This window comes from Topomyia yanbarensis, chromosome 3, assembly GCF_030247195.1.
Source record: "Topomyia yanbarensis strain Yona2022 chromosome 3, ASM3024719v1, whole genome shotgun sequence".
NCBI lineage: Eukaryota > Metazoa > Arthropoda > Insecta > Diptera > Culicidae > Topomyia > Topomyia yanbarensis.
Genome location: NC_080672.1, coordinates 386,921,091 through 386,945,789, shown reverse-complemented (window position 1 = coordinate 386,945,789; position 24,699 = coordinate 386,921,091). Strand labels below are relative to the sequence as shown.

Here is a 24,699-nt window from a genome sequence, read left to right as displayed (position 1 = left end):
AATTTTAAAATTATTGCACGTAGAAACGTCTACGCCCTTTTGAAAAATTGCTCTTGTATCAGAATATTGAAATTGCCAGAAAAAATCATGGAGATTCATAAACCGAACACAAATATAAAGTTTCGTTCGAATCGACGATGGTCATATTTTGCGATCGGCCGGTTTCTCATGGAATCCCTCTATAGTAGGATACCCCCATGTGCACGTGGTGCCACTAGTGAAGTTTTTTTCCGAATATGTAGTACACAGTGTAACGTCAAGTTGTACGGTATCTCCGGATCGGTTCATGTCTCCAAAGAACGACTGTTTTCAATCGGCAAACGGTATTGCTATAAATTACAAAAAAATCTTGGATATAAACATTTTTACACGTGTCATTATTATGTAAATGACGAAAACCCAAAAAAAATCTCCCTGAAACGTAGCACTAATCGTAAAACCCAATTGCCCTCTCGTGTGCTGTCACCTAGCTCAATTTGATTCACCGTTCAATCAGAAACCAATCAATGAACATTCTCTCTCACGCTTTTATCGAACGCTTATTGATTTTCGAACCCGAAACTGTTTGCCAGACCAGTTTCAATCGAATAGCAATATAGTGAAGTAGTTGTCATTTCCACGGTTCGCGTTTGTTCTTGCTCTTGAAAGCAGGCAGGATCCCGCGGTTGTGGACATCCTACGTACCTGCCATACCATATTCCTATCGATAGCACCGCAGCATTTGTGGTGTGTTGTTGTAGGCAGCTGCGATAGGAAGCTACTCTTGGGAGTGTGAATGGTAAATATGCTTTGCTCTTGATCATTCAGGCTGGAGAGATTTGTTTATGGCACCATGCATATTGACAAGCGGCTCAGCACTTCGGTTTGCTTGGCTTCCGGAAAAAGCTCGTTAGAGAAAAATGAAATACATACCACCAAGCTGCCGGTAGCATGTCAGTTGCGATAATTGGTCCGCTATGATTGAGGAGCTCTCTGAAACTGCGTGCGATGATGGAACGGTTGTTGTATTCACTTCCATTCTGCGATTTCGTTAGGTTATGATACCGGTGAGGATACTTCTACCAAATGACTAATTAATATTATCTGATATTAATGGGTTTCTTTTATTCTACTAAACCTGCTACGTGTTAATAATCTTCCAAAGAAATCTACGTTTGAAGTCATAAATTTCAGAAGAGAAATGACTTTCCACAATATTTGATATTCTATTCTCGGGTCCCTGCCAGTAAAAGCTAAATTTAAGTGCCGTTGATTTATGTCGAAAAAATGCAGCAATTTCATTACCGTATATTCATATTCAGGGTCAGTGGGTCATTGAAATTAAAATTACTTTTTTCCTATACTGTCCCTGATGGCATCAGCAGCGCGGGAAGCTTCTATTTAACATTTCGGCCACCTGTTCTCTTCTGGGAAAATGTTCTGCAGAGAAATGAATTGCTTCGTAAAATTTTAGAAGCAGGAGCGCCATCATCTCGTGCATCGTGCATTGTTAGAACGGGATCGCACAAAAAATGCTACGAGATAAATTGAAAACACTCCGTCGCATCCCAGTCTACTTGGTATGCTAAAAGCGATCCCATCACTGGCGCATTAGGGGTTGGGGGGTCTATCTTACTCAGCATCAGTTTTTCCTCCCGCATATATATAGAGACGACGGGGTCCATGGCTGCCTGGGATGCAAGGGTGTTTCTCACCTGTTGTCGGTTTGAAAGGTTGCTGAGTGAGAGGCTCTGCAATGAAGCCTGAATTGTGCTTCAATCAAGAGTAATTTGAATTTTCAATTTAAAACTTGGCCGCTTCTGTGGAGCTGTATCCTTTTTTTGTCGTTGTTGCTATTTTGGCGTTGTCGCCATGTGATCCATTCTCGGTCTAGGCGCTTCTGATGACGCACGTTCGAGGTGACGGTCGTTTGAGTAGAATGATATTTTTTTTGGAAAAGATAAATAATGATTGATGGAGAGCCTGTTTATCGCTTGAGATAGGGTGGAAATTTGAGTTGGCAGATGAAATGACATTGGAATCAAACAAATTGATTTTCCGACGGTACTATTTTCGTTTCAGTGTGAAGGGGTGAAGAAACACAGATATCGGTGTGGAACGTGTTTGGTTTACCTTCATCAAGGAGTCGATATCGTCGAAAGCGGCTGCCCCGGTTGAGTCATCGCTGCCCTGAAACGGAAGAGTAGAGAAAGGAAATGACTTTGAATAGCAGGTCAAGTGAACGTGTTTATTATTGCTTATTCCTTTGCCAATGATTATATATTTGATATTAAGTGGAAAAGTTCACAGTCAAGAATCAAAAGTTGGCACGCTGGGAAAATTGAAAAGAGTAGATAACGAGTTGAAAGTGAGTGGAATGCGTGCAGTTATTGACTTTCGGTCACAAATTAAAATTAACGACAAGACACTATCGAACTTACTCAAATAAATCTCTTATTAAGGATGACCACAGCTATTGCCATTGTAACTATGCGCAACTAAATACATTGTTGAATCGAAATTTCTCAAACGGGCCACCCAAATTAGCTGATATTTAAATTTCAATAAAAGACTTTTTCGACATTATATGTCATTTCAAAATCAAATTCAGATGGATTCGCCGGGAAATATTTTATTGACTAAATTATCTCCATTTCAAGTATTTAACCCGTTTGAATAGTAATTTTTGCTCATTTTTTGCGTTGGCGTAATTCATGTTTGGTTCCTAGTGAAGATGCTATCACTCACGATTTATGCTAACAAACTTGCGGGTGATAGATTATCCTTCGTTCGAGTTAACACACAAACACAATTATTAACATAAACTCTTTTAGGTTTATTGCTTATGACCAAGTTATAACACTTTTCAGGTTTTCGTACCAGTCTAGATAACTAACTAGAACTGAGCCTAACTTTCTAACTAGCTAGAACTGAGTCTAACTTTCGCACCACCGCCGCCGGGTCGAAAGGCCAATTAGGCCATTACAAATCTTTTTTAAAAATTATGTCATCCCCCCCTTCAAAATTGCTGGAAAAAATCAGGGGGCAAATAATTTTTTTTAATAACCTCAATTAAAAAAATTGTCACTTTTTATAAAAAAAAACGATAGCTTTCATAGAGTTTTGCTTTTCGTCATTAAAAACTATTCTAATAGTTTTGGAAATTGCCATTCCATGATTTTTTTTATTTTGACCAAGAATAGTCAATAGATAAAAAAACGTTTACTGTTCGCGGAAGGAAGGAGCCGCTCGTGAATTCTCAAACAAACATCTCATGACAAGGCTAGCAGACCGACTTCTGAATCGATCCCATTTTAAACGCAACAGTCGATAGAGATCGGTAGTTGCATTCTGAAATAATTTCTATAAGGAAACAATCTGAATTCACATAAGACTCCATGCGATTTATTTGTGGTTTAATATTCAATATGCATGAGAATTACCGAAAGGCTTTTGAAATTTAAAGATTTAATATGGGATCGCAGTGTTCATACCGTATTTCCGCACCCATATGTGCGATGCGTATGAACTTCACCAGATCAAAGTCTGCTACTAAACCTTCCATTTAAGACTAAGCTTGTAAAAATCGAATTAGCCGACTTTAATTCTGAAATTTTCCAAGAACTAGGAACTTGAAAAATTGTCGAGAAGGACGCTGGAATCAAAAGGACTTTGTCTGACCATCAGCGATTAAAAAGGCTCTAGCAAAGCTAAATGTAGATCTTACAAACAAAGGTACCTTCAGTACTTACCGCAGGGAGAGCCGTGATTCCATTATCCATGTTAATGTTTGTAGCCTTGAAGTGACAGGAAAGATGAAAAGTGTGCGAGGATATACCCACAGCGACCATCGAGCGATCTGGTACAGCATTGGTAACCGGACATGGTTTGAATAACGAGTGAAAGTGGAAAACAGCGATCTTTCACAAGGACGTGTCCGTTGAAGAATTTAAATTTGGGGGTATCCTCTTCAACCTAAATGCGAACGAGTTAATGGTAATACTAACAAGGGCGTGTAATGCGACCATACCGAGAAATGGGAGACCTAGAAATGGTTGTCGGCTATAATACGACGATTACCGATTTACGTATAGGTTATTCCGACCTTGGAGAAGCTGCACGAGCCCCTTTTAACAAAGCAGTCGAGCTGAACAAGAAAGCTTGAATTGATGAGCTTTGCCACAAAGCCAACGCGAATTCACGAGGAGACGCCTACAAAGTTGGCATGGCAAAGATAAAAGGCTGTAATCCGTCAGGGTAACAATTTAGCACTGGGTGGAAATATACCATTTATTGGGTATACACTCCGTAGAGTGTATTTGTTTACATGTAAAATTATGCTCACCGCTGTTCGGTACCGTTCACTTTTCTTGTAAATTTTGTTCATTTTCGCGTATGTGAACGGTTTTGTTCGTGCAGCTAGGTTACATAATTTTTTTTATGTTTGTGAATAAGTAGCATAGGGATTAGATAGGCCACCGCTCTCTTTTTGCTGAAAAATGTGTGCTGATAATGCTACGGATCGGCGGTGACAGCTATGCGGCGAGGCAGTTGGTGTTTGTTTTGGTCGTGCAGAAGGCGGCCATCGTAAAAAGTTAAGAAAGTGACGACACACGGCGATATACAGACGTCTGCCAGATTACGTTTTTTTTGTTTTCGGGACAGTTTTCCGCCACGATAGCAAGTGTAGCGAAGTGCGCGAGTGCGACGGTAAAATCGCCCGTCGAGATTGCCGGCCTGTGGTTCGGGCACGTTGAAAACTACGGTGTCGGTTCGCCAACAGGGGTAAGCTAATAGTTAAGGAGTGTATTCGCTTCCCCGGCTAAACAATAAGGAACCTTGACATCGACCGTTCTCGCTATAGAGGATAAGTCGAACGAGCCTAGCTCTCCTCTATAGCTAATAGCCAAGGAGAACGAAGCAGGGCGGACAATGGTTGCCCCTGGGAAGTACACTGCGGTGACTTCCGGGATCGTTTACGGCGAGTAAACGGTCCGGCGATTTATCGCCAACGTCGCTAGGGAGGTTCCAACAAAGGAGCCAAGCTCACCTCCCTAGCTAAACGCTAAGGACCGCTGCCGGAGCAGCCAACGGAAAACGGGAGAACTCGGTCGTTGTAGTCCCGGCCGGTCGGATGGAACCGTCGCCTTCCTGCCAGCATCAGCAGTATCGGATCAGTTGTGACCACGAACAGCCACAAGGGAGAGTAAGGGAATAAAATCGGCAAATTTAGTAATTTATTTGTTTGTTTACCTTTTTTTGTTATCTTACGAAAATCTGAAATTCCGGTAGGAGCACCTAGGCCGCCCTGAAAAGAAGGGTACTCCGGGCAAACAAGAACCCGAGTAGTGGGCAAACCCCTACTTACAAGGCCCAGCTGCACCACCTGAAAGGTGTACGGAGAAGCTAGAGGTCACCATCGAAAGGTTTTCCCGGCAACTTGAACCAATCTTTGCCGTACAAGGAGGAGGATGATCACGAAGAAGAAGCTCGAATTACCGACAAGCAGCTGATCGAGATGGCGAAATCCATGAGTGGAAGGACCCAGTACCAGAACCCGGATATGTTCAGAATGATCCGATAACTGGAAGCGACAGAAGCTGATGCTGCTTCCGATACCAGGAAAACTTGGAGATCCTCCAGCGTATAGGTCAATATGTCTCTTGGTACTGTTAGATAGAGTAATCCTGAACAATCTAACTAAGTACACGGACCGTGAGAACGGTATGTCATGCAATTCGACTTCATTATAGGCAGGTCTACAGTGGATTCCACCCGAACGGTTGTGGGAGCTGTGATGACAACAGAGAAAAGGATGTCGCTATTGCGTGGTGGTTACCTTAGATGTGAAGAATGCTTCAATAAAATAAACTAGGAAGCAATCGCCCATTCGTTGTACAGCATGAATAACTCTGTAGGATATTACAGAGCTACTTTCAGTACTGAACACTGATCTATGAAACAGACAAGGGAGAATGACAACTACGACTGACGTTCCTCGGCCCGACGCTGTGGAGCGCAGTGTACGATGGAGTATTGAAGCTGAACCTTCTCAGAGATGTAACGATTTTCGGTTTCGCGGATAATGTGGTGTTCCAATTAATCGGAGAATCACTAGAAGAGCTGGAGGCACTCGTCACGAAGACGATTGCTCATCATAAAACAGAGTTTGTGTTTATGAATGTCTGAACTGTTGTCTAGAAAGGAATCGCGTATTACCTGTAGGACAGTTGAAACCTGAAAGAGGCAGAGTCAAAGGTTGCTTGGATTAACTGCATATGTTGTCACTTACGATGAGTGCAAGTGCACAGTGTGATTCCGTAGATGTCCGGTATGGAATGCGCTGTATAATTAGAGCTCTTAAGTAACCCACCAGGTGTTGACTAGCAGCCGAAAGAGCAATAGGCGAAAATCGCGGTCGGAGAACATATCATCGACTCGAACTTTTAAAGTAACGACTATTATGCTAAGGGGAAGACTATGAGAGTAACCACAGCTTTTGTTGAGGCGTCAGTGTACCGGGCACCACAAACCATCTGGAATCGCCGGACCGAAGCCCGTGAGCAGACTAGTTACACCGTCAGGAACTAGATCGAGTGAAGCGCCAGCGGTTGGTCGTCGAGTTTTCAGCGAACCGGAAGCAGCGAACCAGAAGCTACGCTCCATCCGGTATCGCCGAACCAACATCGCCAAGTACTGGTTGGCCATTTGAGTAGGGTTTATGGACTATCCGAGTAGATTGCGACAAAACTGGGAGCTAAATGACTCACGCAACGGGCATCGGTATCGGGAGAAATTCCGCCGCCGAGGAATAAATGACTCACTGAGATGACTCGCGTAAACGGCTCACAGAAACGGGAGCCAAATGGCTCACGGAAGTTCCCCACTGCGATTAACCGAATAGGTGTTCGGAGCTAAGCTCTTTAGTATCATTTGGTCATAACTTGTCCTGGACAATATATAATAATTTTTATACAAAGATATACCTTAAGTACCACCAATAAAGCTGAAATAGATTGTTGAAATCATGTAAATGGAACAAGCAAATGGAAATTTCAACAAAAGAAATATCTCGTGATCTCGATTTTGTACAGGGTATCTATCTTCGGAAAACCTGTTCGGAAGATCAAGAGCTGTGAAAGACCAAATAGTTTTCAACTCTACCACTAGGTAGTGCCAGTGATCATGCTATTTTTTGAGTTCACTGTATCTCAAGACCGAATCAGTCTCCCCACGATATAACGCTTTGATGCAGTCACGTGGGGCAGAAGGAAGGAAGAAAAGTAAGGACTCTTTTAAGTGGTTATGCACGAAAGTGAGTCACAGCCAGTGTCAATGCACTTTTGTAACTTTTCAACTTTACTATAATAAACACACATATAGACATTTTCACATCTCGACGAACTGAATCTAGTGGTATATGACACTCTACACTCCGGGTCTAGCTTGACAAGTCGAGTTTCAGAGTGATTGCATTCCTTATATGAAAAGGGCAAATATGAACTGATAATTCCTATACGTTTCATAAATCCATACGACTGCACAAAAAGATGGGGGAAAATGCAAGTATTTTGAAGAACAGTACCAAATGACTATAGTGTACCAAACAAACAAATCTACAAGTTTTCAAACACAAGCAATAAACCAAACCTGCCGTTTCCACTAGAGCTCGAACAATTATAGTATGCACAGAATGTACGTTTGCCAGTCCATATGTAAAATGCTACAATCCTGTTTCTGTACATTGTTATCAAGCAGGGTCATCTTTGACCAATTTTCATGCTTTTTGTGTAAAGTCCAAGCAAACAAAAGTTCGGATAATACCCAAAAGTATTCCTTAATGTTCATATTAAGTTCTTAGTGATCATTCAAGCTTTTATTGGAAATTTAGAAACGGATTAAACCGCTATTAGAAATTGTACTGTTCGGAAAATTATTTAAAGCGAAAAACTTAACCATCCCTTTCTTATATGAACTTTTGATTAATTCAATAAGTTTGCTTTGAATTGCTTTAGTAAAACAACCCCGCTATCCGAAATCACCCTGCGGAAACGTCCACGAGAACGATCGCAGGAAAATGTAAAATGAAAAAAAAATGCTTTTTTTGTTTTAATAAAAATAAATATTTATTTTTTGTTTGCCACCCTCTTCAGAAAAAAATTGTACTTGGACATAATTTTTAAAAAAGATTTGTAATGGCCTTATTTACTGATTAAACTTTCGCACGTCGCACCGGTTGCGTACGTGCGAACACTAACTAACTTCTGACCCCCTAAACTAGACCCAAAAGACGTTTTAACAACGAGGGTTTAGATCACTTTCGCGCATCTCTGAGAGAAAAGCACGAAGTTTTAGAAAACATTTCCAATGCTCTCACTAGGACGGTCGGTCGATAGACGATTCAATTAAAAACAATTGACCGTTTCGCAAAGCCCCTGCTACGGTAGGGTCGCGGTGTAAACAAACAATTTTGTTATCATTTAACATTACCTTCGCGTGTACAAAGCGCAGCGTCAATGAAACTTGCTAAGCTTAAGGGTAAGTCTTTGTGTTGTAACCAACTCATGGAACCGAGCATCCATGATGTTGGAAAAATGATTGATATTTTCCCGGGATTGGAACTGGAAAAATTAGGGCCGCTGCACTAGGATAAAACAAAGTTAAGAAACTAAGTGGCTGGGGATACCCTCAAGGCGGTGTGCTGTCACCACTTCAATGAAATCTTGTCATCGATTGTTTTGTGGAGAAAACTTAACGAACTTGAATTTCTGATATATGGATTGGCTGATGATTCCCATAACATGATCTCTGGCATTAATGTATTATGAGCTTAAGCTTTTGCGACCACCCCTGACTGCTACTCCGTTATCGTTCTGAACTAGCTGAAGTTGTACAGGGAATCAGTAGATGCACAGGGAATCCGTTGCGAAACATCTTGCAATGTGTAACTCCTGGTAATCCTAAAGTGTTTTTTGATCAATTCCGGCGCCGACCGGGTCCGAACGTACATCGCGGAAGGAAAGGGAAGATATGTTAGTCCGATACTTGCATTTGCTAGAGGCAATATGAACTACTGCGCAAGTATCACGGGAGGACCACAGATTTTTTCACCTCAGACAAATCTTAACAACCTCGGCTGGGATTGAACCCAGACCAACTGGGTCACGCTTACCACTCAACCACCGGCGTCGTCATGATCTCTGACATTAACGTATTATGTGTTGCTAACCCATAAAGACGCAAATCATATTTTGTTAATTTTGTGAAAAATATCTCGCTACTTCAATATTTTACCACGGTAATTAATAGATATTTTTCGGGTTAAGCAATGAAATTCATGTTGTAATTTCATGCCTTAAATGATTACAATTATCGACTCTTCTCTAGCTTCTTGTCTCTATTCAGATCTCGTCCCAGTGAGCCGTTTAGATGCTACTTCAATGAGCCATTTACGTCCTGTTTCAGAGAGTCATTAGGTTCCCAGCCTTATCACGATCTACTCGAATAGTCCCCGGCGGTGAACTCACCCTACTCCGTCTGAGAGTTCCCCTGTGGAGGAACTACTCTCAACACCGATGCCCGCTTTCTTAAGCCAATTAGCTCCCAGCTTTATCGCGATCTACTCGGATGTTATCCGGCGGTGAACTATCGTACTCCGGTTGAGAGTTCCCTGGAAGCGAAATTTCTCTGCCTGTTTCATGAGCCAATTAGCTCCCATTTTTGTCGCGATATAATTGGCGGTTAATCTACCCTACTGTGAATTCCCCGGCGGTAGATTTCTCCTGATACTGATGTTCGTTTCCGTGGGCCATTCAGCTTCCCACTTCATCCGGATCTACTCGATTTAGTCTCCGGCGGTAGACCTAGCCTACTCAACGGGCCATCCAGGTCTGTCCAGCAATTCCGGATTGAGGGTAGCTTCCGGTTCACTGGTGCCCCAACGGCCGATTGCTAGCTATTCGACGCGGTCTACTCGCTCTAATCCCCGGCGGTGGATTTAGCCTACTTACGAGCTGCCCGGTAGGGTGTAGAGGTCTGTCCGGCGATTCCGGTGAAGCCTGACGTACACGACGCGAACACGGTGCTACGTCGTGTACTACTCAACTGGTCACCGGCGATGGCCCTAGTCTACAGCGATGAAGAGTTCTCCGACGGCAAAATTTCTCCCGAAACTCGATTTGTGGTTTCACGGTAACTTTCTAGCCAAAGGCGCTACGTTGTTGGTCCCTTCGCCACTTTCTTTGCAGATCGGATGTTATTCTAGTAACCATTCTATTGATAGCATTCCAGATATGCTCTCTCTCTTATGCTCTCTCTCTTATGCTCTCTCTCTCTTCGACGATATTAGCCGCGTCCTTAAATCCACCAGCAACTCATCGGTATTTTGATGACTTTTTGTTGCGGGAGAGTAAAGCGACGCGCTGTGACACCAGTGCGCAACATAAACAGAGCTTGTTTATGTTGCGCGAGAGACATCGAGAGCTCATCAACTAACCGTACGGTTCGGCTTGATGCTTTGGTCAACAAACAAATCATGCTCTCTCTTCGAGCGGCAAAGAGAATTTATATTTCCTCCTACCCGGGTTGCCACATTCACAGATTTTCCTAAAATATCACAGTTTTATTCAATCCCTTTTGGACACAGATTCTTTTCCACTAATGACAGAATTTTTAACATTTTCGCAAGATTTCAATAGATTATTCTAAAAGCCCTGATATTTCAACGGATTGCATGGAGACACTGCAGATTTTTTGTTATTTGAAACTTCACTCTTTTTTCATCTGGAAAATAGATTTCAAAGTGGCATCCTTGCCCTCTACATACAGCTGTCAATCCGAACGAGAGCACTTCTCGCTCGTTCCTATGATGTTCGTATTCGTTCATAAGATATGTGACTGAAGAAAAACAAAGATTGTCGGTCCGCAATTTAGTATTTACCCGCTGTTCCAGGAAGTATCCGGCGCATCATAAGTTGGAAAAATCACAAACCTACACAAACGCAAAGGTATGTGGAGTTTCAGGAAATTCATGACTTAATTATTTTTTTTTAATTTTTCAGAGCTCACGCATGTACAAGCATTTTCGATTCATCTTGCTGGCGGTCCTCGTCTCAACATGCCATGTTACCTGCACAGCAGAAAGAAGCAGGCCCTGATTAGGTTCCTAGGTGTAATAGTTCGTTCAGTCGATATCACAGCCTTCATCTATTTGAATCTTGTGACGGCCACTGGATGCCTACGGTGCACGATATATAGGCCAGAATATTTAGCTGACGAATGCTTTCTGCCTGGAGTGGATGCGAAAATATTGGGCGGCAGGTCAAGGATCCTGAGTAGGGTCCATTATGAACGATGTGATACTACCATTAAAACAAAAGAGAAAATATGAGGTGATTCATAATAAATAATTTATAAAGCGACATTTCTCTTATTTGTCCTACATCAACTTTTTCTTGACCTGATGTACAGTGTAAACGATTTTTGTATGCAATAAAATTACAAAATAATTGACAATTTTAGCGCAATAACAAAATAATAGTTTTACATGGGTTTTAGTCTAAAATTCTAATGCTTAGAGTGTAAAGCTCCCAGATTCCAATGGTCCCCGCATTTTGTTAGCCTAACGGCATTTCATTCCTGTGGTGGTGGATGACAGCGAAGGGTCTGTATAGCCAGTTGAACTATTTTCTCTGTCAATATTCAACTAGACCCAGTTTGATGCAGTATCCCATGGTTGTAAATACATCACAGTAAACAATTCATAAATATAAAACCTTCCTAGTTACTTAGAAGAACCTTCACCCACGAGAACCAGACCGACGAATAAAATGGATTAGTTCTCAAATACCAGCAATTTTAATTAGCAAGTCTAAAACACATTGAAACGAGTAGATAGGGGGCCATACACTAATTACGTAAGGGCATATGGGGGAAGGGGGAGTTTCAAAATATCTTACAAATTCTTATCTGAGGGGGAGGGAGGGTTTATCCTTTCTTACGTAATATCATAAAGCAAGTTTAAAAAAATAAATCCATGAGGAAAATATTCTTTTTAAAAGGAAAGGGAACTATTTTCATTTGTACCATATAATCCTTGTATATCAATCAATATGAGTAATTTTTTGGCTCTTGGTTGTACATTTTCTGTTCGAGAACTGGAGTCACAATATGCCTTACAAGTTAAGAAGTGTTGATACCCTTCGTGTTGTTAGACCGATTCATGCCAGAAGAGGTTATAAACTCCTTTAAATTCTACATCACAAGAAAATAGACTCAAAGGAAGTGGAATATAGCAAAGCAGATCATGTGGACCAAATTGGAGTTACTGAATATCTGACAACAGTTATTCTTTCTACTGGGCGAGATTGGCATGCAATTAAAATACTGCAGATGATTACAGTTAAATTTTGTCATGAGTTTTCTTGTAATAATTCTATACATATCGTTTTCACTATCTTATTATTTGATGAATTAACAATTCGATTTTTTAATTACGATAATCATGATAAGATCTTATGTAGGGGGAGGGGGAGTTCACCAAAATCTTACGAACTCTTATCGGGGGGGAGGGGGAGGTTGAAAAGCTCTAAAAAAGCCTTACGTAATTAGTGTACGGCCCCTAAAATGTGTAAGTAGGATATTTTAGTTGTCAGATTTGATCCGAGAGTCAAGGTTGAGGGGATAATCAGTGCTACATACATCATCAAACATAATTACAGATAAGTTTTTATCATACAAATAATCATTTAATTGTAGTAGTGTTGGTTCGTATTTGTAGTAATAGAAGTAGTATTTGAAGTAAGCTAATGAATAATTGGCATATACTTATCGTAGGTTTAGCTGTAGCAAAAGTTTTTCTTATATGAAAGGTTATACAGATAGTCTCCGAAATTATGTACTTTAACCAGGCCCGCTGAGGCATATGCCGCTATGCTGTTACAATGGGTTGTTTTGTTATTTACAAAGACAGATGGTTGTTTAAAAAAATGGCCTAACAGAGGGCTTGTTTATTCAGTTTATGTTAACGCTGTTAAGTAAGTTGCACTACACTGATGGACCGAGCTCAATACCGTGTTTCCAAGTATTTATATTTATTCTAAGTGTACAAAAAGTTGAAATTAAAATTCGATTTAAACCTTCAGGTAGTTCGATTAGCTGTATTTTGATTTTCTGATATAAAGAAAGGCTATGCAATCACTCTGGAAATCGACTTCCTAACCGAGGCCGTCAGTACTGAATCCCATATACTATTCGACTCATTTCGTCGAGATCGGGATGTCTGTGTGGATGTATTTGTGTATGTGTGTATGTATGTATGTGTTATATAATTTCACTCACTTTTCTCAGAGATAGCTGGGCCGATTTTAACAAATTTACGCTCAAAGGAAAAGTGTAATATAGGCTGCTGTTGAATTTTGTTTAGATCGGAATTTTAGTTCTGGTTTTAATACTCACCGAGAAAGCCATGGGCGACGCAGTGGAAGTGAGAACCTTGTGCCTGGAGACAACTATCCAACGAAAGGACCTGGATGAAGTATCCTCGGAAGAAGAGCTAAGAGAAGGCATGAAAGAACAGTGCACTATGGTCCCAAAGCTGTATTTAGGAAGACAAAGCTGTTTGCGCCCAAACCGTTGATTTTAGATATATAGTATCTTCGGAGAACTTTCTTAGAACTTTGTTGCCGATTTTTTTATATTAGTTAAATTAGGGTGGTCCTTGTGGTTTGGGTGTTCCAAGTATCAACTTTTTAGATGTGTTAAATTCAGCTACATAATGTTCTACAAAGTTATAAATTAAACAAATTGAAGCAACTTTTCTGAAGAAACTGTATGGCTATCTGTAATGGTTCATGCGTTATAATCTTTGCAATATTTAAGGTAGGGTGGCTCTTGAAAATTGGTTTTTTAATAATAAATTTTTATGTGTTTATTTCTCGTAAATACTTTGTTCTAGAGATTTTTAGAACATTTAGAATTGCACATTTTTGCCGAAGCAATAAAGTATCTATCTTTTATGTTTGGATAGTTACAGGAGAAAAATGAAAAGCGAAATAAATAACTCCAAGTAGCGGTATAGCCAAGGAGGCTTTGCGGTTCAACCACCCCCCCCCCCCCCCCTTACCCAAAAAAATTAATTGGATCGAAGTTAAAAATTCATTTATGCAGACTGGTTTAATTCAATATTACAATGATAATTACCCGATCAGTACATTGATAACCTGCTGTTTTAAACATCATGAGGACCTTAGAAAAGCTGTGGGAATGCGATCCTGATCTGTAATTGATCTATTGGTCTTGATCTTACAGTTGTCTAATATATCAAATACCTGCCTAAAACATTCCAATAGAAACTCATTCCAGAGTTCTGAAATCAATCATAATCCTCAGATTTCCTATCATATTGAGTTCAGTTTTGAAGAGATGTATTGTAATATGGATTAGGGTCTTTTTAAATAGGAAGCGAAATTGAAATTGATTTAATGTCTATGAAACATAGACTGCTCAGCGAAAAATTGCAAAACTTTCAATATTAGCAAAATATTCAATATAGCAAAATCTTACAGAGAGTGGTCGCCATTGAAAGACAAGACATCTGTCCGACCAAAGGAAGTATCAATAACTAATATTTTTATATATTATAACTGTTCGAATGGAATAGAGGGAGAATATTCTTCTGTTTTAATTAGATGTGGCAGGTTCCAGATGGGGTTTCGCTAGAATGATTTTACCCATTTAGTCGGCCTTATTTTGACTATCCCAATAAGATTATTGGATCCGTAGTTTTAGGTTGGTGGCTGCGGTATATTCTCAGTTTTGTAAGTCGGTAGAACTCTGTAAATATTGCGCTTCCGTTTTTTAAGGCTTATTTATGCTTCAAATGAGTAATATATCTAAAATTTCTAGGCTCGTGGAATTCTGAAGTTCTTTTCTAAAATCCCAAATAGGGAATTACTAGATATCTGCTTAAACCTACGGAAGCCAAATTTTGTCTAGGCCTGATTTCTCTAAAATATACAAATTAGCTAAATTCTGAATCATGGGATGCTTAAATTTCTAATATATTATCTCATATTGGATTATACTTTTTGTTTCGTTTTGTAATATAACTATGAATCACGTTCAATTTAATTCTTAATTTTTTTGGTCGGCTTGAGACAATACTGATAAATAAATGCAAAAAACATAGTTTCCGTGTATTTTAATTATTAGTATGACGTAATTATAATATAATTGAACACAACAAATATACCCAGTCGTTTGTATCAAATCAAAAACGAACCCAATCATCTAAACACCGTGTCGGTCTTACCCCAACAGCGCACATTTTTGTTAAATACTCGATTTACAGTATTGAAATACTCAAACTTATCTTCAATATACATAAATAACGATATGGAGAGTAGAATAGAATGTGCGACAAAAAAACTGGTCATTTTTAAAGCTTTTGTGTTATTAAAACCTAAAAATGTATCAACTAAAAATAATATTCAAAAGCGCATCAACTTTGCTTTCGCTTGTTTTATTTATTTTGTTGACGTTTAATGAACCCATATGGCTTCAATGTGCCTAAAATAATCGTACTAATAATATCCTGTCATTATTGTATGGTTTAAAATTTGACAACTGGGAAAAGTCGTGGGGTGTCGGGCTTACCCCCAGTTCCCCTACATCAACCCTAATATGCAATAACCGTATTTAATAAAAACTAGTCTTTTCACTGTTTTAGTTTGAAATGAGTTTGAATTTTAAACTACTTTAAAATTGAAACTAATTTAAAATTACTTATCAAGTTAAAAAATTTCGGTGTAGTCAGGACCTCTAAGTTGCGCTAAAACACGAGAATTCCACTGCTTTCAGAGAATTTGTGTTATTATCTTGGTTCTTAACAACGAATCAAAGCTATTGATGCCAATTAATACGCATTCCATTGATTGGTCGATTAATTAATGAATTAGTGAGGCACCCTCCTTAGTGAAAAATGGGTACATCACCCTAGTTTGGACAAATGGCAAACTGAACTCGTAGGGGTTTTGCAACTTTCTCACTGATTTTAACGTCGTATAATTGCCTCCAAGGCAAGGCCGTTGCAACGATGGCCTGATTCTAACCGAAATATGTTTTTATGAAAATTCTCGTACACGAATGTCCTTTGTCTTTATAATTATGAAGTTTAGAGGGAAATATGGTTTGATGCAATAAACTTATCATGAGACAAAGCGCCACAAGGGAGAATGGCAATGTTTAAAACATTAAAAAAGCGGATATATTCTTGCAAGACTAAATATTATTCAGTACAGGGACCAAATAATTTGCACACAATTTGATTTTGGAATCATATTCATATAAGGAAACGCTTACGCATGAATTAAAAATTGGCTGCTCTCTTTAAATGCAAGTAATGCATGACATGAGCCGCTACCCCCTGTCGTCCCGCATCATCGCAAAATACAGAACTCCCCCTCCCCCATAAAATGCTACGTCATTTATGGATGGACCCCTATTCGAACTAATGCTAAATATAACGATCTTATTTTTTCTGTAATGATTTGTTGATACTCTATCGACCCAGCGTATGATATTTCAGACGTTAGTTTTTCTCGCAACAAAACATTTCAAACTGTGACCACTATTATTTTGTTTTTCCCACACTTATTTGGACATAATATGAGGGCTCCAAATAAATCAAGGATGTGCAATATAATCACTGCGATTACGGTACAGAAAAAAAAACTAATGCAAATAAATTTTAGGTTTATTAAAACACAGCATTCGACTGACATAAAATTCTTCTGGTGACATAACTCGCAAAACCACCAATCGATCTTCCGTTTTCAACTTTTCCGATGTAGAGCTCACTAAAAGTCATACATTAGTTGCAACGCCATCTATCATGCATACTTCTTTCGGTATCTAGGAGACGGAATAACTGTTGGTCGACCGATAAAGTCCGAACTTGCCTCATCCGTTAGAGTTGTTTGGCTGGTGCTTTAGCTTGCAATATACTGCAAATTCGTCTGGCGTGCAGAATTGTTCCGGAATGAAACGAATGTCTTACCACAGGATCAATGAACAGTAACCAGTGTCTACCAAGCCAATCACACAATGGTCTGCAATTTTGAAATAATTTGGGAAGTTTGGCTACGACTACGAGTCATAATATTACTTACCTTCGACACCGTTGCAGTACTCGCTAAGCTCACGTTTCGTTTGATTATATTGTTCCTTGCAACTTTTACCATGCTTAAACCGACAGGATATCCGTAACGATCCGTTGTTGGATGTGCCAGATACCGTTGGCTTTCTGTCATCCGGTATCTTGGCTGACTTACTTTTATCCTGACACAGTACATTCAGCCGGTCTGGTTTAGGATGTATAATTTATCGGAAGCAATATACAGGTGACGTGTACCTTCTAGCTGAATTTGAAGTATTGGTATTTATAGCCAGTACTAGGAGCCGAACTGGTGGAACAGTGCAGAAACAACCGACCGTTTGTTTCTTGATTCTGTTTGATGAAGTGTATTTTTCATAGTGCTGGTAATTGTTACCATATCGGGAAAGCCTGTGAAAAATAAAGATAGCTTGGATTGAGAAGATTTAATCACGATTTTATTTGCTTACCCGTAGCTTTAGGAGGAATTAACGCCACGACGAAAACGCAGATCTGCAGATGTATGACAGCCCGAGCTGCCAGGTCTGTTTGCGAAACAGTTCGCAGTGGAAGTAGAAAAGATCTGAATTTATTTTTGGGTACGTTGTTTGTGCGGAATATCATACGATATATAATATTAGAGAAGTTATCTAAATTGACGTTCGCCACTATTTTATTGTACATCGGTGCGACATTGGTTATTACGATTATGTTTGCTGTATCAAAAAATGATTGAAAACATCTGTGAAACCAGAAAAGAACCCGTGCAGGTGGCAGCCCGGGTAGGGGGAAATTTCAATTCTCTTTGCCGCTCAAAGGTGAGAGGATATGAGTGTCGCTGCTCTCCAACATGAAATGTTGCATCTGATTTTTTGTATCACAACAGAGCGAAAGTATTTTCTTACGCTCAAAAAAATAACTCGGCGGCCATGTTTAACTCAACAATTTGGTCATCGATGACCAATTGTTGAGCAATGTTGAATTTCGAAACACGCCTATTGTGACACACTGACACACCAGGCATACCCCATCGGACTTCTTTGAACTTAGGGCATTCGAAGACCACGAGTACCGGTGTCTCTTGCAGGTTCACGCACTCCTGACAACAGCATGTCCAAACCGATGCAGGTACTTCCAGAAGCATCCGTGTCCGGACAAAAACTGCGTCAAATGGAAGTTCACCTCTCCATGCTTCCTACGCACCCACACCGACACATTGGGGATGCGTCGGGGAGTCCACCTTCCTTTCTTCACATTATCCCACTCTTGTTGCCACTTAGCCAACGAGTCCGCTTTGAGCAGTCTCCTTGCATTACGTGTATTCCTCCGCTAGTAGCATTCCAAAGCGTTCGGCCGAGTATGGAGCTCTGAGATACTCTCGCCATGACCCTAATCGACCTCTGCCCCATGTTCATCTGGAGACCAATACTCTGTTTTGGAGGTAACTTGTCAGAACCTTGCACAAATAGTCCGAGACCCGCATCCCGCGCAGCGCTATGGCGACAGCCGTTCAGCTGGCGCTGTTCACGTCGATCGCCACCATGGTACCGTAGCGATTGCTCCTTCTCGTTTGCTTCAATGATTTCTCCGTGCTCGCGATGATTGTGCAGATGGCGTCCACCGTCGAGATACCATTCCGGAACCCGAACCGACTCCGACGATAGTCCGTTCTCACTTTCAGCGTAGGTCGTCAGCCTGCTGAGGATGACCCTTTCCAAAAGTATACCAAGAGTATCCAGCAGGCATATAGGCCTATACGATGCTGGATTTCTTGATGGCTTCTCTGGTTTTGGCAGCAATACCAGCTTCTGGATCATCCATCTAACTGGGAAATAGTCATCGTCCAGGCATGCCTGTGGGACTAGCCTGAATATGTCCGGAAACGCCAGGATCGCAGTCTTCAGTGCCATGTTGGGGATACCGTCCGATTCGGGAGCTTTCTTCGCTTTAGGCACTTCTGCCACTATAAAGAGCTCGTCGTTGGAGATTTGTTTGTCTCAAGTATTTCTACCGTTTGCATCGACGTACGGTGTATGTGGGCATGCGGTTGGGTCATGCTGAGGGAAATCACCCTACACGATCATCGCCTTGGATCCTTGATTCTGGCCAACACGACACGGTAAGCATTGCCCCAGAGGTTAGCGTCTACTCCTCCACACAACTTCTTAAAGCAGGTGAATTCGCTTAGCACTATTTTGCGTTTAAAAGCGGTCCTGGCCGCTTGCAATGTTACCTTACCCTCTTCTCTGACTGCCTCAGATCTCTCTGAATGTGTCTTCTAGATTTTAGTAAGGCAGCACGGAAATACGCCGGATGCCGGCGGTTCCTCGGTTTCATTTTTCTAGGCATTGTTACATCACATGTCCTTGCTACTATTTTCGGCAGCTCATCGGCATTCAAAATTGGAGTGAGGCTGTCAGCACGAAGTGCTTCCACAGCAAGATCCTCGTCAAAATCCTTTATTTTCCACTTCTGCCAGTACTCACTCTCCGTGTTACCGTACAATTCCGCCGACCAATGCTGTAGTGGATCGCTTGGTGGTCGCTACATGTGTACTGCTCGCTAACTCGCCAATTCATGTTATCCATCAGCGAAGGATTGCAGAATGTTATGTCGAGGATGGATTCCCAACCGTATTTACGGAATGTTCTAGCGGAACCTTCATTGCACAGCCTTACGTCCAGCTTTGCCAGTGCTTCCAATAGTGCTTCGGTACATCTAGTTTGCACTGCTCGATCAGTGCACCCCACACTTCTTCTACGGTCGTTATTTCGCCTAGACTCTTGCATTCCACTACGGCTTCCTGCGACAGGGCTTTAGTAACGAACTAGCGGAAGTCCAAGCTATAGACGGAAGGAACCTTCAGCTCGAAGATCATCTCGCCTTTCTGAGTGCACCTCGTTTTAACAACGTTCTCTCTCAACTCCTTCAACTCTAGGTCCTCTCTCACTTTCTTGAGAAGAGCGGCGTAAGACGTCTTATCGTTCGCTTCGATGATCGGTGTATCGCCCTTGTACCTATCCTCTCGTCGCTGGTGCTCTCCAGCTAGCTCTTCTGCTTTTTCGGGTCTTTTTCTCCCTTGGCATGGCCTTCACTCTTTTCATCGAGCGTGTATTGTGGTGATTCTTCGGTGTCAGCTCAAATTCCGCCGTCACGTGTTCAGTGGCTTCCATCAGAGCTTTTTCGGCTGCTTCAGCTCTCATCTAGAGCGCCTTCTGCTTGCGTCCAGTAGCTGTTATGGCCGATTTTACACTCGTCTCTAGTTGCTTGCCATTGGTGTGCACACTGTCCTTCACGAACTCATAGAACTCGTCGACCTTTTTCCTCACCTCCGTCAAGTACGACTTCACAAGATGTGAGTCATTCTAGGTGGTGTCGCTACCTGATCTCGCGGTGAATACTCGTTTCAGTAACCCCGTCTCCCTTTGGTTTCCTCGTGGCTCATTCTGTACTAAGCTGCTGCTGGTACTTGCTGTGGCTACCGGTGGCATAACAGGTGATGTCTGTAGCTTACCTCTTCTTGCAAACGCAATCGAGTCCTCCTTTGCTCTGCTTGTCTCTCCAATTACATTTGTTTTTTTATTACGATATCTTCATGCTGATGGGTCCCCTCCAGGTCACCATCTCAACTCATTGTAAGTAGTCGTCTATTGTGATCCATTGGTTATCTATGCAAGCAGTGAGGTCAATCGAGGGTAGAACACGATCCTTCATGGGGATCGAGTCCAGAGCGGGATCGCGTTAATCGCTACCAGCTGGTCTGGTGACGAGATTCATACGTACCTGGGGGGCTGTCAAGGTTTTACCTTTGGCTCTGTCGCCTTTTCAAGACGGTGTTATCCTTTCTTACTCAGGGAGTAGAGCAGCACGCCTCTCAGCCCTAAGTCGCCGTCCAACTCGTGGTCCATGTTCTGTCTGTTGGACGTTTGCCATGACAAGTATGCTATAATCAGGATGTTACTGGTGTCGATCCTCATGTGCCGCTTGGTATTCCTGTTGGACTAGGTTGCTTTTATTGCTAAAATCTTTGATTTTTAAAATCTAAGGATCTTAGTAGAAGCGGCACAGACTTGCTTCGCCGGAGGTTTCGTAGAGCCCGACGCTACCCCAACCCCAGCACATTGTTCTTGCTGTCCCCAGTCCAGAGTCAAATGTCAAGAGTGAAGAGTGAAGAGCCAAGAACCAAGAGCCAAGAGTCAAGAGTCAAGAGTCAAGAGTCACGAGTCAAGAGTCACTAGTCAAGAGTCCAGAGTCAAGAGTTAAGAGTTAAGAGTTAAGAGTCAAGAGTCAAGAGTCAAGAGTCAAGCGTCAAGAGTCAAGAGTCAAAGGTCAAAGGTCAAGAGTCAAGAGTCAAGAGTCAAGAGTCAAGAGTCAAGCGTCAAGAGTCAAGAGTCAAGAGTCAAGAGTCAAGAGTCAAGAGTCAAGAGTCAAGAGTCAAGAGTCAAGAGTCAAGAGTCAAGAGTCAAGAGTCAAGAGTCAAGAGTCAAGAGTCAAGAGTCAAGAGTCAAGAGTCAAGAGTCAAGAGTCAAGAGTCAAGAGTCAAGAGTCAAGAGTCAAGAGTCAAGAGTCAAGAGTCAAGAGTCAAGAGTCAAGAGTCAAGAGTCAAGAGTCAAGAGTCAAGAGTCAAGAGTCAAGAGTCAAGAGTCAAGAGTCAAGAGTCAAGAGTCAAGAGTCAAGAGTCAAGAGTCAAGAGTCAAGAGTCAAGAGTCAAGAGTCAAGAGTCAAGAGTCAAGAGTCAAGAGTCAAGAGTCAAGAGTCAAGAGTCAAGAGTCAAGAGTCAAGAGTCAAGAGTCAAGAGTCAAGAGTCAAGAGTCAAGAGTCAAGAGTCAAGAGTCAAGAGTCAAGAGTCAAGAGTCAAGAGTCAAGAGTCAAGAGTCAAGAGTCAAGAGTCAAGAGTCAAGAGTCAAGAGTCAAGAGTCAAGAGTCAAGAGTCAAGAGTCAAGAGTCAAGAGTCAAGAGTCAAGAGTCAAGAGTCAAGAGTCAAGAGTCAAGAGTCAAGAGTCAAGAGTCAAGAGTCAAGAGTCAAGAGTCAAGAGTCAAGAGTCAAGAGTCAAGAGTCAAGAGTCAAGAGTCAAGAGTCAAGAGTCAAGAGTCAAGAGTCAAGAGTCAAGAGTCAAGAGTCAAGAGTCAAGAGTCAAGAGTCAAGAGTCAAGAGTCAAGAGTCAAGAGTCAAGAGTCAAGAGTCAAGAGTCAAGAGTCAAGAGTCAAGAGTCAAGAGTCAAGAGTCAAGAGTCAAGAGTCAAGAGTCAAGAGTCAAGAGTCAAGAGTCAAGAGTCAAGAGTCAAGAGTCAAGAGTCAAGAGTCAAGAGTCAAGAGTCAAGAGTCAAGAGTCAAGAGTCAAGAGTCAAGAGTCAAGAGTCAAGAGTCAAGAGTCAAGAGTCAAGAGTCAAGAGTCAATAGTCAAGAGTCAAGAGTCAAGAGTCAAGAGTCAAGAGTCAAGAGTCAAGAGTCAAGAGTCAAGAGTCAAGAGTCAAGAGTCAAGAGTCAAGAGTCAAGAGTCAAGAGTCAAGAGTCAAGAGTCAAGAGTCAAGAGTCAAGAGTCAAGAGTCAAGAGTCAAGAGTCACGAGTCAAGAGTCAAGAGTTAAGAGTCAAGAGTCAAGAGTCACGAGTCAAGAGTCAAGAGTCAAGAGTCAAGAGTCAAGAGTCAAGAGTCAAGAGTCAAGAGTCACGAGTCAAGAGTCAAGAGTCAAGAGTCACGAGTCAAGAGTCAAGAGTCAAGAGTTAAGAGTTAAGAGTTAAGAGTTAAGAGTTAAGAGTTAAGAGTTAAGAGTTAAGAGTTAAGAGTTAAGAGTTAAGAGTTAAGAGTTAAGAGTCAAGAGTCAAGAGTCAAGAGTCAAGCGTCAAGAGTCAAGAGTCAAGAGTCAAGAGTCAAGAGTCAAGAGTCAAGAGTTAAGAGTTAAGAGTTAAGAGTTAAGAGTTAAGAGTTAAGAGTTAAGAGTTAAGAGTTAAGAGTTAAGAGTTAAGAGTTAAGAGTCAAGAGTCAAGAGTCAAGAGTCAAGCGTCAAGAGTCAAGAGTCAAGAGTCAAGAGTCAAGAGTCAAGAGTCAAGAGTCAAGAGTCAAGAGTCAAGAGTCAAGAGTCAAGAGTCAAGAGTCAAGAGTCAAGAGTCAAGAGTCAAGAGTCAAGAGTCACGAGTCAAGAGTCAAGAGTCAAGAGTCAAGAGTTAAGAGTTAAGAGTTAAGAGTTAAGAGTTAAGAGTTAAGAGTTAAGAGTTAAGAGTTAAGAGTTAAGAGTTAAGAGTTAAGAGTTAAGAGTTAAGAGTTAAGAGTTAAGAGTTAAGAGTTAAGAGTTAAGAGTTAAGAGTTAAGAGTTAAGAGTTAAGAGTTAAGAGTTAAGAGTTAAGAGTTAAGAGTTAAGAGTTAAGAGTTAAGAGTTAAGAGTTAAGAGTTAAGAGTTAAGAGTTAAGAGTTAAGAGTTAAGAGTTAAGAGTTAAGAGTTAAGAGTTAAGAGTTAAGAGTTAAGAGTTAAGAGTTAAGAGTTAAGAGTTAAGAGTTAAGAGTTAAGAGTTAAGAGTTAAGAGTTAAGAGTTAAGAGTTAAGAGTTAAGAGTTAAGAGTTAAGAGTTAAGAGTTAAGAGTTAAGAGTTAAGAGTTAAGAGTTAAGAGTTAAGAGTTAAGAGTTAAGAGTTAAGAGTTAAGAGTTAAGAGTTAAGAGTTAAGAGTTAAGAGTTAAGAGTTAAGAGTTAAGAGTTAAGAGTTAAGAGTTAAGAGTTAAGAGTTAAGAGTTAAGAGTTAAGAGTTAAGAGTTAAGAGTTAAGAGTTAAGAGTTAAGAGTTAAGAGTTAAGAGTTAAGAGTTAAGAGTTAAGAGTTAAGAGTTAAGAGTTAAGAGTTAAGAGTTAAGAGTTAAGAGTTAAGAGTTAAGAGTTAAGAGTTAAGAGTTAAGAGCTAAGAGCTAAGAGCTAAGAGCTAAGAGCTAAGAGTTAAGAGTCAAGAGTCAAGAGTCAAGCGTCAAGAGTCAAGAGTCAAGAGTCAAGAGTCAAATGTTAAGAGTCAAGAGTCCAGAGTCAAGAGTCCAGCGTCAAGAGTCAAGATTCAAGAGTCACGAGTCAAGAGTCAAGAGTGAAGAGTTAAGAGTTAAGAGTTAAGAGTTAAGAGTTAAGAGTTAAGAGTTAAGAGTTAAGAGTCAAAAGTCAAGAGTCAAGAGTCAAGCGTCAAGAGTCAAGAGTCAAGAGTCAAGAGTCAAGAGTTAAGAGTTAAGAGTTAAGAGCTAAGAGTTAAGAGTCAAGAGTCAAGCGTCAAGAGTCAAGAGTCAAGAGTCAAGCGTCAAGAGTCAAGAGTCAAGCGTCAAGAGTCAAGCGTCAAGAGTCAAGCGTCAAGAGTCAAGCGTCAAGAGTCAAGCGTCTAGAGTCAAGCATCAAGAGTCAAGCGTCAAGAGTCAAGCATCAAGAGTCAAGCGTCAAGAGTCAAGCGTCAAGAGTCAAGCGTCAAGAGTCAAGCGTCAAGAGTCAAGCGTCAAGAGTCAAGCGTCAAGAGTCAAGCGTCAAGAGTCAAGCGTCAAGAGTCAAGCGTCAAGAGTCAAGCGTCAAGAGTCAAGCGTCAAGAGTCAAGAGTCAAGAGTCGAGAGTCGAG

At 41.0% G+C, this 24,699-nt stretch overlaps 1 protein-coding gene across 1 annotated transcript in view; it reads right to left on the bottom strand.

The window, feature by feature from the left end:
- LOC131691623 (putative sodium-coupled neutral amino acid transporter 11) overlaps positions 1–24,699 on the bottom strand; it is a 136,550-nt gene that overhangs the window by 52,487 nt on the left and 59,364 nt on the right. Inside the window, exon 2 of the mRNA XM_058978158.1 lies at positions 2,113–2,169. Within this exon, the coding sequence (XP_058834141.1) occupies positions 2,113–2,169 (57 nt within the window). The remainder of the gene's footprint in view (positions 1–2,112; positions 2,170–24,699) is intronic.